General features: G+C 31.6%; 1 protein-coding gene across 1 annotated transcript; it reads left to right on the top strand.

Moving 5' to 3' along the window:
• The first annotated feature begins 9,136 nt into the window (after positions 1–9,136).
• Positions 9,137–9,484, top strand: LOC149145476 (protein GLUTAMINE DUMPER 4-like). The gene has a single exon (XM_089452467.1). The coding sequence runs from the start codon at positions 9,137–9,139 to the stop codon at positions 9,482–9,484; it is 348 nt and encodes a 115-aa protein (XP_089308593.1).
• Positions 9,485–15,730: the final 6,246 nt, after the last annotated feature.

The raw sequence follows: 15,730 nt of genomic DNA, 5'->3' as shown, positions 1-15,730 counted from the left end.
ATTTGAGAAGAAATCACGCTGAACCTTGGGTCTGAATTTCAGAGCTTTTCGCGCGATATTTGTGGAGATATGATATGAGGAAGTTGGTCTTTTTGCAGACTCTTGAATTACATTCGAAACAGGTGACCTGGGGAAAATTGTCATAACTTTCTCTCTGGGGATCGGATTGAAATTTCATCAGAAGGTACGGAAAGAGGACGGACTGTAGTTTCTTGTATGCGTCTTTAAGATCCAAAGGTTGAAACAGTGACTCGTGGCATGTCATACAAGTTCGCTCTACTGAAATAGTATATAATCAGGTCATCTTAAGAGATTGTGCATAACTCTTTCTTGGAGAATCCAATTTGGATCAGACTAGTGGAATTTGAAAGAGGATGCACAGAGCTACTATAGGTCACAATTTCAAAACTTAAAGATCTGAAAGTACAGAGTTACAGTCGTTTCAAGATCGACCTCCTAAAATCAAGAAAACGCAAGATGAGGAAGTTTGATGGCAAGGATCCTGTAAATTGGATACTTCAGATGGAGCAATATTTTAATCTACATGGTGTACAACTGTTACAAAAGGTATGTATTGCATCTTCATATTTAAAACCAGATCAATTTTTATGGTACAAAGGGCTTTGTTCTCGTAAACAACTTGTTACGTGGTCAATTTTCATGGAGGAAATGATAGCACATTATGAGGATAGAAAGAGCAACACCTTCTTTAGAGCAACACCACAACAATTGGAAAGAGTAAAAGGGCTTTGTGACATAGTGGAAAGCGAAATTATGGAAACCAGGAAGCGTACCCCTCACAATTATAAAGATGGAAGTGTTGTTTCTCCTAGCCTTCCACAACCTACAAGGGTTACACCACAACAATTGGAAGGAAAAAGAGAAAAAGGGCTTTGTTACAATTGTGATAGCAAATGCACTAAAGCTCATAAGTGTGTTGATAACAAATTATTTTACATAGAATATGAAGAGGAGGAAGAAAAGGATCAAGAAACAACAAAAGAAGAAGATATAAGCGAGGACCCCACCCCAGAGAAAGAAGAAATGAATCAGACCATATCTTGTAAAGCATTGGCAAGAATTACCACTCCTCAAACTCTCATGATAGAAGGACATATCAAGAAGAAAAAGGTGCAAGAAGTGAAAGATCACATCGAGAAAGAAGACATGAATCCAACCATATCTTGTAATTCATTGTTCGAAATTACCACTCCTCAAACTATCAAGATAGAAGGACATATCAAGAAGAAAAAGGTTCAAGAAGTGAAAGATCACATCGAGCATCAAGAAATGAGCCCGACCGTATCTTGTAAAGGATTGGAAGAAATTACCACTCCTCAAACTCTAGAGATAGAAGGACATATCAAGAAGAAAAAGGTTCAAACAGTAAAAGATCACATCGAGCATCAACAACAAGTTCTCCAACTTTTTAAGGATAACACCACTTCGGTGCAAAATCAAACGAAACAACGGGTATATCAACATCGTAGTGAAAAATTCTTTGATGTAGGTGATTGAGTATTTTTACTGCTACATCTCAAGCAAGCTATTTATGAGAATGAAATGTTGGCAATACTACATGCACTTAAAAAATGGCGACCTTACCGAATGGGAAGACTCTTCAAGGATGAGGATGTGGAAGCATTGTTTTGTGCTATTTATATTATCCAACCAGATTGGATAAATGAAGCAAGGGATGAATGGAAGAAGGACGAAGAAGTATGGCCACTTATTCAAAAGTTGCAAAAGATCCCAATTCAAACAATATTGCGAGAAATTGAAGAGGAAGGAAAAATCATATTGGAACCTAGAGCAGTCATAGAAACAAGAACCCGACAGCTCCGAAATCAATCAATTCCAGAGTATCTCATCAAGTGGAAGAACTTACCCGCTGAATATTCCACATGGGAGGACAAGAATTTTATACAGAAGCATCAAGAACTACTCAAGCATTGAGGACAACGCTTTTTGAAGGAGAGGGGCATGTTAGGCCCCTATACTACTAGTGTAACCCCTTATTGTTATTAGTATAACCCACTTATTATATTGATGTACCCATGTAGTGCCCATATTGTTACTATTGTGCCCCATAGAAGCCCACTATTGTTATTATTGTGCCCTTACATTATTATTGTTATGTCGGCTCTGATTATGTTATGACCCCTTAGACTTCTATATATAGAAAGGAGGTATTTTCATTTTTGTCATCGAATAATTGTTTATTTATGTAATGTAAAGGAGGTTGCCCCCTCGAAGAGGCTGAATTCTAAGGTGTTGATTTATCTTTTCTATCTTTTCTTTAGCTGGTTTCATAACGGATTTGAAACTTTCTATGGATAAGTATGTGTTGCATGGTGATTTTTATACTTCAGAGATGGATGATATGGATGTTGTTTTGGGATATCCTTGGATGGAATTTGCAGGTACTATCAATATTAATGTGCAAAAGAAATTCCTGAAGCTCTGGTATAAAAAGAAGAAAATTACATTACAAGATATTTCCATTAATAAACAGGTAGAGTCCACGGAGGTTGACGCAGAAGATGTTTCAGGGACTGACATATCAGATGATGAGCATATGATGGTCGACAATCAAACACAAACAGAGGCTGAAGCTAAAAAGGTAACAGGTGCTGACACATCTGATGAGGATTCAGTGGTTGAAGTCATATTGGAAAACAACAGTCACCACAGCAGGGTGACTTAAAGAAAAAGACACCGTGGGTTAAAACTTCAACATATCATCACCCACATCACCCCATAAGAAAACAACCAACACGATGGCAACCAACTAGCCACAAGGACAACAACCCTCGTATGATGGATTGCAAGGAGCCTAGATCCACCTACTACACATCAACACAGAAGAGCTACCACGGTCAACTTCCATCTCAAGCGAGCGAGGCACAAGTGAGATCGAGGTTTCACCTTTCTCTTGGATGGCTAGATGCACGTGCATGGTACCAGTGGACTACTCTTTTGAGTAGATCTTATTATTTGTGTTCTTCCCATGTTTCGAGGACGAAACATGCTTAGTGGGGTGGAATGTTATATACCTAGGGGGGGATAATATGAGGTACCAAGGGAGGTACCCAAGGTAATAATGTAATAAAGGGATGGGCCATAGTAATAAATAAGGTGGTTAACCAATATCATGTAAGGGACCACAAGTAGTTAATAATAATGTAATGGGCCCATGGTATTAGTTGATGGTATGAGGGAACCATGGTAATGACCCATGGTATTGTATGTATGAGGCCTATATAGAGGTTAGAGATTCCACATGGAGATAGTCAAGGATTATTATATGAACAGGCATATGGGTTGTGGAGTGTTCTCCTTCCTTAAGGAGTGAATGTATGGTGTTGCCCTACCTTAAGGGTTTGATATCAATAAAGAAGAATTTCTATCTATTTCTTTCTTATTTTTTCTGGGTATATTTGCATTATCTTATATTTTTATATCATATCTATAGTATTTCCGGTTTAGATCTACAAAAAGTGGTATCAAAGCTATAACAAGTGGTATCCTAGCTACAACAAGTGGTATCAGAGCTCTGATACAACTTGTTGTAGATCTAAACCGGAAATACTATAGATATGATATAAAAATATAAGATAATGTAAATATACCCAGAAACAATAAGGGAGAAATAGATAGAAATTCTTCTTTATTGATATCAAACCCTTAAGGTAGGGCAACACCATACATTCACTCCTTAAGGAAGGAGAACACTCCACAAGCCATATGCATGTTCATACAATAATCTTTGACTATCTCCATGTGAAATCTCTAGCCTCTATATAGGCCTCATACATACAATACCATGGGTCATTACCATGGTTCCCTCATACCATCAACTAATACCATGGGCCCATTACATTATTATTAACTACTTGTGGTCCCTCGCATGATATGGGTTAACCACCTTATTTATTACTATGGCCCATCCCATTATTGCATTATTACCTTGGGTACCTCCCTTGGTACTCCATATTATCCCCCTAGGTATATAACACAAGCCCTTTGTTTTTTGAATTTTTCCCTCAATCTATTGTATGTTACTATTTTGATAATGACCTAAAAAAGCTAACACTGGAAAATAAACATTATTTTTTTTTTTAATTACCAAAATATAAATTTACTAAAAAAAAATGGGGAGAACGCTTACCAGACATAACCTAGGACGTACATGAAATGTTTAGATCCCAATTTTAATTTCCATATGTTGGATATCTATTTGCAAGAAAGGTTAGAAAAAATATTTGTTTTATGGGTTGCAAGTAGTTCAATAAATAATTATGAGAATTTATTAAAAAAACCTAAGATTGGAACATATTCACATATATCTCTATAATCTTTATAAATCTACGTAAAAATACGAGAACAATATTAAAAACTAAAGACAGGAAATATAAACCAATATAATAGGTGGAAGGGTTCAATATACGCAATCGAAGGATTTATTAATGTGAGCTTCGAATGAATGTGATTTTGATGACCTCCTATTTGGGAGAGTTCATAATGATTCCTAACTACAACATATAGTTCTCTCTCTTCAAAGGCAATTCTCTCTCTTCAAAGGAAAAACAATCCACATTTATTAAAGTGAGCTTCCAATGAATGTGATTTTGATGACCTCTTACTTGGGAAAGCTTATAATGAGTTCTTTCTCTTCAAAGGCAATTCTCTCTCTTCAAAAGAAAAACAGTCCAGAAGATAAAGAGAGAAAAATAGAGAACTTTTAGTGAATAAAACTTAAAAGGTTTAGGAGAGTAAGTTTAATGATGAAAATGGATCAAATCTCCCTATTTATAATAAAATGCTAAGTAGATTTAACTAAAAATCAAATCAACATGTAAATAATTTGTATTTTATTATTATTTGTGAGATGAAAAAGTAAAAAATAAAGGTTAATGACTTTTATGTCAGTAACAAACTCAGAGATAATGATTTATTGAGTTCATTAACAAGAATAATCCATAAATAAATGATTTATTAAATTATTTCAATTTGATTTTGTGAAATAATTCATGTGTTATGTTTCAATAAATTTAGAAGATCAATAAATAATTGATAAATTAACTATTTATTAAATTATTTCTATGAAAATGAATAATGTGGGTGAAAGTATATTAAATTATTGTCATTTAAGCAAGTAAAATTGTGAGAATAATATAAAATTAATGAATTTATGGGTTATTATCATGTAAATGGATTAATGAATGGAAATAATTTTAAAAAAATGGTTCTTTAACCTATTTTCTCACTTGAAAATAAATTTTAATGTGTAATACCCATACTAACAAAATATATCTTAATTCATCTTTTATGTTATAACATAATATAATTTGATCCTTCACATATAAAAAAACATAAAAATGTGTAATAACCATATTAACAAGATAATTTAATTCATCTTTTGTAAATTAAATAGAAAATTGGCTAATGCACAAAGGTGACATTTTACTGTATTGGTAATGAAAAAATTGAGCCAGTAGATCTCTTGATTTCCCAAGCCCTTTGTTTTTTGTGCTCATGGGTTCTACCGAAATTTTGAGATAACATAACTATTTTATGACATTTTCAAGACTTTCGAACTTTTAGAAATAATTTTTGATTTGGAACTTGAACCTTTTTGAAGAGATGAAATGGAATTATATTCACATCAAGACATGCACAATCCATATTATACAACATTGCACAATAAACAAGAGCCACGTAGTGGCAATGTGCATTGAAAGAAAGAACAATGACATTGCAACCACATAGCCCTTGTTTTAAAATTACCACATTACCATTAATACCTAGTGGAGAAACCTTATGCTCACATCAATATTTTAATTTTTATACTTAAATATTCTTGGCAAACACCCTTATAAAAAAATTTATCTTTGAAAATTTATCTTTGATTTCCAAAGCCCTTTGTTTTTTGAATTTTTAATCTGTTGTAGGTTACTATTTCTATACGTATGACCTAAAAAACTAACATTGAAAAATAAACGCTATTTTTATTTTTGAAAATAGAAAAATATAAATTTACTGAAAAAAAGAAATAGGTTAAGCTAGGACATACATGACGTGTTTAGATCCCAATTTTAGTTTCCATAGGCTAGATATCTATTTGCAAGAAAGGTTAAGAAAAATATTTATTTTATGGGTTGCAAGTAGTTGAATAAATAATTATAAGGATTTATAAAAACTCTAAGATTGGAACATATTCATGTATCTCTTTATAAATCTATCGAAAAATACCAGAACAATATTAAAAACTAAACACATGAAATATAAACCAATATAATGGGTGGAAGGCTCCAATATACCCAACCGCAGGCTTTATAAATCTATCGAAAAATACCAGAACAATATTAAAAACTAAACACATGAAATATAAACCAATATAATGGGTGGAAGGCTCCAATATACCCAACCTCAGGCTTTATAAATCTATCGAAAAATACCAGAACAATATTAAAAACTAAACACATGAAATATAAACCAATATAATGGGTGGAAGGCTCCAATATACCCAACCGCAGGCTTTATTAATGTGAGCTTCGACTGAATGTGATTTTGATGACCTCCTACTTGGGAGTGTTCATAATGATTCCTAACTACAACGCGTGGTTCTTTCGCTTCAAACGGAAAAACAATCCTTATTGAAAACTTTTAGTCCAACGTAATAAAATATTTGTTAAATCAAATTAACATGTAACTAATTTGGTATTTTATTATTATTTGTGAGATGAAAAAATAAAAAATAATGCTTAATAATTTTTATGTCCGTAACAAATTTAGAAATAATGATTTATTGAATTTATTAATAAAGACAATCTATAAAGAAATGATTTATGAAATTATTTCAATTTGATATGGTAAATTATGTTGGAAATAATTTATAGATTAAATTATTTCTATGAAAAAGAATAATGTCTATGAAAGTGTATTAAATTATTTTTATTTAAATAGATAAAATTGAGAGAATAATATAAAATTAATGAATTTATAGATTTTTATTAGGTAAATGGGTTAATGAATAGAAATAATTTAAAAAAAAATAGTTAGTTGACCTATTTTCAAACCTGAAAATAGATTTTAGTGTATCATGAGCATACTAAAAAGATGTATTTTAATTCCTCTTTATGTTATAACATAATATGATTTGATCCTTACACATAAAAAAAACTTAAAAAATCTGAAAATCTGACTATAAGATGAAGCACAAAACCTATAATAAAAAAAAAAACGTAAAACCTAAACAAGAGTTTAAAAACAACATTAGAAATGAAAAAACAAAAATAACTACTTGAATATGTTTGATTATATATTTTTGATTATATATTTGCATAACTTCATTACTCACAATGTGAAATACTTATTCTGTTAGAGCAAGCAAAGCTCTAAAACCAATCTAACAGTCATTTGAATTACGTAACAATATCATAGTGGCGTGCTCCTTCACGGAAGGAGCACTCCTTGTATTCAGGGTTGTCTCCATGACTATGCATATTGACGGTTTATCTTCAATAGCGTCACTCAAAAGGTATATGGTAAGCACTGCTTGTATTCAGGGTTGTCTCCATCACTATGCATATGCCGGGTTTATCTTTAATACCATCACTCAAAAGGTATATGGTTTGGAGCAATGAGTTACGTAATTAATTTCTTTGTGTCACAAGTTTTCTTAACCGTATCATGATTGGTTGGAGTAATCAAGAAATATTATATTCATGATTTTTATTTTATTTTTTTCAAATTTAAAATGAATTTTTATATTTGCACATGCATTTAATCAATATTCTGGTTCTCACAAAACTCTTTACCATTTCTAACCAATTGGATTCATGGATAGCTGTTATGGGTAGTTTTGTTACCTTATGTGAGGAAGAAAATACTATTTGAGACATACAAAAGATATTGATGATTAATTCTATGCCAAGTTTTCTCGTAAGTACATTAGTGGGTAGCCGTGATTTTAATACTTATCTTGACTGCAATAGTCTAAACATTTCAACCCTCAAATTATGTCGTTCGCCACGCGCATCGACTGACGTACGCTCAAAGCAGAGTAATGCTTCGAAATTGTTCATCTGAGGATAAGAGACGTGACGACTTATGCAACTTGCCCGATCAAGTCAAACCGTCTAACTATCGCGGCAGGCGCCCACCTCAAGTAGATTTTAACCAGTGTAAAGATCACATGATTTGAAATTCTTTTTAGTGGGTCCCGAAGTCGTTATGAACAAGTTACATATATATGTAATAAAAATATAATAAAAAAATTGTCACTTGTTCCAATCTAGTCCTATTAAAAGTTGGTATCATTCAAGTTGAGGGCAATCCTGCGGTGCTTTTAACGATTTAGATACTCCTGAATCTAATTTCTCAAACCTTATGTAATCTCTCAGACCAAGCGACTTGACCCACATATCAAACCTTATGTAATCTCTCAGACCAAGCGCCTTGACCCACATATCAGACCTTATGTAATCTCTCAGACCAAGCGACTTGACCCGAAAAAACTTCCCAATTTATTTTTATAACAATGGCTTCCGAGTAATTACGGTGACGTCGGATTTTCTATGTCATCTCATAAAAAGTTATTTTGAACGTTACGGCTCTGAGATGAATGCATATCACGATTCATTTCCTTGGCACGGATTGTTCTGTTGATAATTTTTAAATACGAATAACAGAAGCATCGTGGACCCCACTTATCATAAAAAAAAATTCAGTGACGATAAATCCCACTAACCTTGCGTGTATCTATGAGTTGTTCAGCCGTTGCTTTTAGCAGTTTTAGGGTCGCCATAAAGTCATATGTGAAGCTGAGAACCGAGTAGGTAAAATGCCGAGTAGACCGTAGACGAGCACGACACGGCACATAGATTTAGTCGACCACCATGCCGTTTGTAACAATTCGAATACCGACAACCCCGAACAAATCACAAATCTAATTGGGTAAATGTTCTCCCCACCTCGGAGTGAGACCCACCTTATAGAATTGTAGTCCATTATAGTAATGTAGAGTTATATATAAATATCACCCCTTTCTCATTATCACCCATGTTTCTCACAGGCATTAGGGTTTGTTTCTGAAAGGAATTAGGGTTTGAAGGGTATTGCAGGCAGAGCAATGGCAATGGTGATGAGAAACGATATTAGCCCGGCAAGCGGCCATGTATCGGTAAGGAAGTCACCAGTTCCGTATCTCTTGGGTGGAGTGGGTGTCATGCTCCTTCTCGTAGCCTTTGCTTTGATTGTTCTGGCATGGTCTTATTTGAAGGACTGCGCTACAGAAAGTCAAGAACATAACAGATCAGATAATTCAGAGCATGGCCCTGGTGGGAAGAACGAAATGAGCGTGGGTATGTCACGCACTTCAGATTGTCAGGACGACTTGAGAGTAATTGTGATTATGGCCGGCGATGAGAAACCGACCTTCATTGCTAAACCCACGTCTGTGACTGCTGGACTTAATTAGGATCTCCACTCTAGTGCGTGGAGAAGGACGCTTCTAATTCTTCCATTCTGTGTGTTGCAGATCTATGAGGGTTTGGTTAAGAATATTATCTAGGAAATAGAGGCGCTAAACAGATTGAATTTAGAATGAGGTATATAATACATTGAGAATAAGAGCTATTGCAATGTTAGAATCGAAAAGAGAGAGTTTCCGCCTTCAGTTGTAGGAGGCCAGAATACGAATTCTTTTGGTTATTGATTTTGTTCTTCTATTTTGTATTCAATTGTATGGCGAAGGAATTCTTCTAAACTTCCTCCCTATTTCTTCATCAATAATTTATAACATAAGATGGCGACATTTATCATTAACCAACTTCAATATCATAAATTAAGCGCCCAATTGAAAGTTGGTTTGGTGGCCACGAAGATCCCATTCGTGGTCATCTGTTTGAATTTTCTCTATACAAAATATTCGTTTTATAAATAAACATCAACTTAATGGCATGATAAGCCAATAACGAAATCGATTAGACATTGATTAGAAGGCGAAGTTCGGTATTATTCAAAATCAATTCCGGCCCGTTACCATCATTCGTCCACATGCGTATCTATTTAGAAAGAGGGCTTCCATAGTTTAGATTTCTTTTTTATTAATGGATTGCTAGCATTTGATATTCAATGAATAATTTTCGTCTTCGTATGAAATGAAGAGATCAAATCTCACTAAAACCCTAATCTTACACTTCAGTGTATGATTTAGTATTTTTCTTTTAATAATAATGTGCTTACCCTAATCTTAGACATCACTGTATGATTTGATAATTTTCATTTAATAATAATGTGGTTACTGATTCATATGTGTGGGTTCGGCGGGTGTAGCGTTCCATATTTCCTCTAGGTCGGTGAGAGAAGTACGTTTCCATTTACGCCCTACTACATTCCCCTTCCACTGATTTAATGGAACCCACTTGATCTTCAATGGAGGGGTTTTACTTATCACCTCGAAACATGTACTGCTAACCACAAAGCAATTGGATATCATGCTTGGCCGTGAGCAGTATCCAACTCTCCTGTAGACGAAAAGAAACGACACTTTTACTCCTCCGGCACTACCTTTGCATAGTGTTCCGGAAATTGCTTCATTGCCTGTAATAAGAACAAATACTGGAAATAGATCCATTGGGGGATGATAGACCCATATATTTTTAAGAAGGTATTGATTATCAAAAACATTTAGAGAGATATGTCTAGTTTCAGTTGACTCATTATAAGAGATAAATATATGTATGGTCAACTGTTCACATGCTAGAGTAGAAATGGTGTCACAAAAAAATGTGTCTATTACATTTGGTCCAGCATGATGAAGAACCTGCCGTGGCTTTTGGGATTCATCCTTTGGGATGTTTGTGATGGAACTAAAATTTAGATAGGGTTAGATTCTATATAGAGAATTTCTAGGAATCCATGAGAAAGGAATATAACTCCTTCACTAGGTCAATCATCCTCACACTAACAACATTGATCTTCAAGCCTCCAGCATAGTGAATGAACTAGGGCTGCAAGGTGTATATGCTTATGAATGGGAGAGTAACATTTCTATATTACGCTCGCGAGGTATTACAATCATTGAACACGCGGATAATATGGCATGGGATGGTATGTTAAAAAAGGGTCGGTTGTTGTTCAAAAATATATAATGCCTGGGGCAGAGAAGGAGTTCCTCTACCATAGATGGTTCAAGGATGTTCTGAAATGAAAGTTGAAATACAAACTCAAATGGTTTTGTTGGCTGGCATTGTGTTATCATATGCAAGAATCTACATCTTCGAGGATTATAGGTTTTAACATTTGTCATGAATATCTCATATGGAAGAACCTACATTTTCTAGGATTATAGGTTTTGACGTTGGTCATATTTGTCATATATTCATGATGGGATCGAAAGATATAGATCATTTTCTTATTTATTGCTCATATGTTGTGATTCTCTAGGATAGGGTTTTCATACCTTGAATATTGTTCAAATTAGACAACATTAGACTTTGGAATCTTGTCTATATCACTGGTTCATCTCACAACATCAACATTGAACCCTGCCATTATACATCATATGGTCCACCTTGTACAGTAGAAGCTCTTATATATTTGAAAAAAAAGGGTTGTGGTTCATGACAATCTGATTAAGATAAATGTATATTTTATCTAATTTGGAATCAGTTAAAGGCCTTTTAACAAAATACAAAGCAAGTTAAAAGGCATTTAGAAAGTGAGGCCTTCTAACAAAACACAAAGCAAGTTAAAAGACATTTGGAATGACTTTAGTGTGGGATTTTTTAATGGGCATGTTTAGGTAGGGAATGTGGATGTGGTGCATTTATAGTACTACAACAAGGTAACTATTTCCATTTCTTGTGGGAGGTAGGACATGGTACTAACAATAGAACAAATATTATAGCATTATGAGTACTTAAAGCCACAAAATGGCTGGGATTAGAGAGCTTACAGGTATATGGATATGCTAAGGGCATCATTAACTGGGTCAATGACTATACTAGTTTTAATCCCCCTATACTATCAAATTAGATGAAGCTTATGTAAACCCGGTAAATACTTTTCAACATATAAAATTTGATCATATATACAAGGAACAAAACATGACTGCAGAACTTCTTTCCAAGAGATGTCTCCCAAAAAAAAAAGTAGTAAATTCTAATTTTCAGCTTTTGAACACAGTGGCATGATTAATACTAGAAACATTAATTATTCTTAGGAATTTTTTTTTTTGATATTTCCCATAAATTCTGCTAAAATTTTGGAAAGACTAATCAAAATATAAAATGTAGCAATTTAGTATATTTTAAAACAACAACTCGGGATAATATGGTTACATAAGCATAACGAATCTACATTTTATATAATAGATGATGACATATAATGAAAAGATATTAGACCTGCATTTTTGAGATCATTAATATTATGTGATAAATAATTGTAAAGGATGGAACTATTATATGTATATGTACTTTTTTTTATCAATGAAAAAAAACAGTTTTTTACCCTGATAAAAATAACAAAAAAATGTCCCATTGAAACCAAGTTCTTTGTCGCAATATCACAAATACTTGTGCAGGTAACAAAAGCTAAGAAAGTTCAAGATAAAAATACCAGAAACGTTGACGGGAAAGGCTTGGTACTATTGTAGGCAGAATTGTTGAAACTCTGCTTAAATTTGATCAAAATTGGTAACAATTTCAGGGTGAATCAAATTCCACCAGAGCTCTGTTGTAAATTGACATAAAATCTTTCCCCTCGAATTCGCTGAAATTTAGGTCAGAACGACACAAATTTAATTCAAACGAACACGAACTTTGCCATGAAAAAGAAAATCGACTCCCAATACTCAAAGTACCTGTAAAATACTGTCAAAAGTATATTGAATAAACACCACCAACATGTTACTAAGCAATAGAGTTTCTTTGGATATCGTTTATCATTGCATAAAAGGGATGAGTAGTACCCTTACTGGAAGCTTCGACATTATCTTCTCAAATATCGTGAGTATATTTGGACGTACTGGAAATGCCTACAACATCCTTATTCTTGATTTCCGACCTTAGTCATGCAAAAGGTATTTATGACACAATTTCTATATTTGATGCTCACAGTCACACTGTCATTTTACGTACAATTCATGATATTGGCGATAGGGTGAAACATCGCTCAACGTTTTCGTTGATGTAGTTAATGTTTAACCCTGAGAGATTGAAAGGTGATTCATTTAGTGATGTAAGTTCAAGTTAAACTGATTTTCAAATGTATTGATAAAATAATATCAGTACACATTTATTTTAGTTAAGGATTTAGATAATGTGATAGAGGAATCAAATTTTTTGAAATGAAAACATTTTTTATAATGTAAAATTTTAATAAAATATTTATATCTAAATAAATTTGATCTTTTGTAAATTTTATATTTTGAATATATAAAATAAATTGAAAATATTCAAAATTTATTTATGCATGAAATAGTAATCTCTTTCAAATATTTTATGCATAAAAAATTTATTTTAAATAATTATATATATATATATATATATATATATATATATATATATATAAATAATTATATAATATAATATTATATTATGTTATTTCATATGAGTATTTAAATATTTTACTTATAATTGTGAATAAAAATGAAATATTTTTATTTTTTTTCTATAATATTTATATTATAATAGTGAGTATAAAATTATTAATATTTTATAAAACTTTTAATTAAACCAACTAAATATATATTAATAATTTATTATTATTTTTTTTATAATTTTAAAAATAACACATGCCAAAATCAAATGCAAAGACTTATACATCTCTCCTTACACTGTACTGTAAAATAAACCTCCTAACCAATTATTATTAACCAATGAAAACGATTATGTTATCACGTGGAGCTTTACCGGTCAACTATGATTTGTTTTCAGAAACCATTGAAAACCATTACGTTATCATGTGGAGCTTTACCGCCCTCGGTAGGCCGCTCCTTAATGTGTCGTGTCTGCCATCATTTACAAACATGTATTCCCGAAGTCACAGGTGGCATTCCCATGGCCGCTCGGGTCTTCTTCTTCGCGATTTTCTTGTGTAAAGCACCTCATAAGTGTGTAATACATCCACATTTCTTATTGATGAATAATTTATTCCGTTTTATTTCTTTATTTATGATTCAAGCTCCTTTATACATCATTTCCTTAACTTTGTAAGGAATTAGGTTACTAAATTAGTATTCACAGTCAAATGGTGAAAATTGTATGGAAGTTATAAAGACTTAAATGGCTAGTGAATATATATCTATATCTATATATATATAAAATAACTATTGAAAACACTTAATAATTTATAAATTTTATTAAAATTTCTATTAAATGATTAAAATTAAAAAAGATTATTTAGATTAATGAAATTATAATTTTAGTATTTAAATTTTATATATAATTAAATAAAAAATTTAAAAATGGGGATTTATTTTCACTTTAGTATGGAAATTTTTAGTTTATTAATTTAGGCTTTTTTATGATAACATACTTCAATATTATGACTGATTAATATCAAAGGTTTCAAAAAGTATATATATTATGACTCATTAATATCAAAGGTTTCAAAAAGTATACCTCATTTTATCTGACACCTGTTCATGTGAAATTATTTTTAATTAATAATTAAAATGTCAAAAATACATAACTATCTTGCACATAAATTTCACCACCTAATTTATGTATACTACTAAAAATAATTTAGAATAGTTTGTGGAGGTTATATCCCGACCATCCACTTAATAATTATTGGTAACTAAACTAAAATTTTGAGACCCCTATTCCAAAATATACATACCTATCTACATAATTATGTTATTGAATTTTTTAAGAATTTATTATAAATCCTAACTAAGCCAATATAAAAATTAAATATTCCGTAAATATTAAGAAGTGTCAATCCATGAAAGCATCAAAACACTTTTCATGATACATTTCATGTTACTAAAATTCAAAAAAGTTGAAAAGTAAGTAAATTATAACTATATTATTATTATTATTATTATAATATATATATGGATGCCAAAAGATTCTTAACCATGGAGATTCACACCAACTTTATTATAGATAGTCTTAAACTATAAACATATTTTTTATAATACTAAATATCACATGCGCAAAAACACGATAAGTAATTTCATGTGCTAATTGTTTATATGAAATTCTTTTAATTAATCAACTTAATTAAAAGGGAAAAAATCAGATAATTACTCTCCAATTAAATTTCAACTTTTTTCTTTCAATACATTTTTAGAAATATTCTTTAAAAGTTAAATCCCAAACATTTACCTAATAATTATTATAATTAAATTAAAATTCTAAAATTACTACTCCAAAATAAATAAACAAGTTAGAAAATAAATATAAACGTTTTATTTATAAATTTATATATAGTAGTCTTATTTTTATAAAAAAAAATTATTGAAATAATTTAGTTAATTAGATAAAAAAATTAAATATTTCTAAATAGTTTCTAAATTATTTAATTGTAAATATGTTTGTTAAACTTCCTATAAACATAGTTAACTTAATAAATTATTGCAGATAAATGAAAATAAACCATAATTAAAAATAAGTATCTAACTTCAAATATTTTATACAATAACATTTAGTAATGAAAACTTCAATGATAACTAGAGGTTTGTATAATATTAGTAACTTCCTTTACCAATATA

Source organism: Pinus tabuliformis, chromosome X, assembly GCF_031772625.1.
Source record: "Pinus tabuliformis cultivar Carrire ecotype Pingquan chromosome X, CPIR1, whole genome shotgun sequence".
Classification (NCBI taxonomy): domain Eukaryota; kingdom Viridiplantae; phylum Streptophyta; class Pinopsida; order Pinales; family Pinaceae; genus Pinus; species Pinus tabuliformis.
This window is presented reverse-complemented; position numbering and strand designations above follow the sequence as displayed.

Bases quoted from the DNA above. Each gene is read 5' to 3' on its own strand.
- LOC149145476 (XM_089452467.1), top strand. From the start codon at position 9,137: ATGGCAATGGTGATGAGAAACGATATTAGCCCGGCAAGCGGCCATGTA.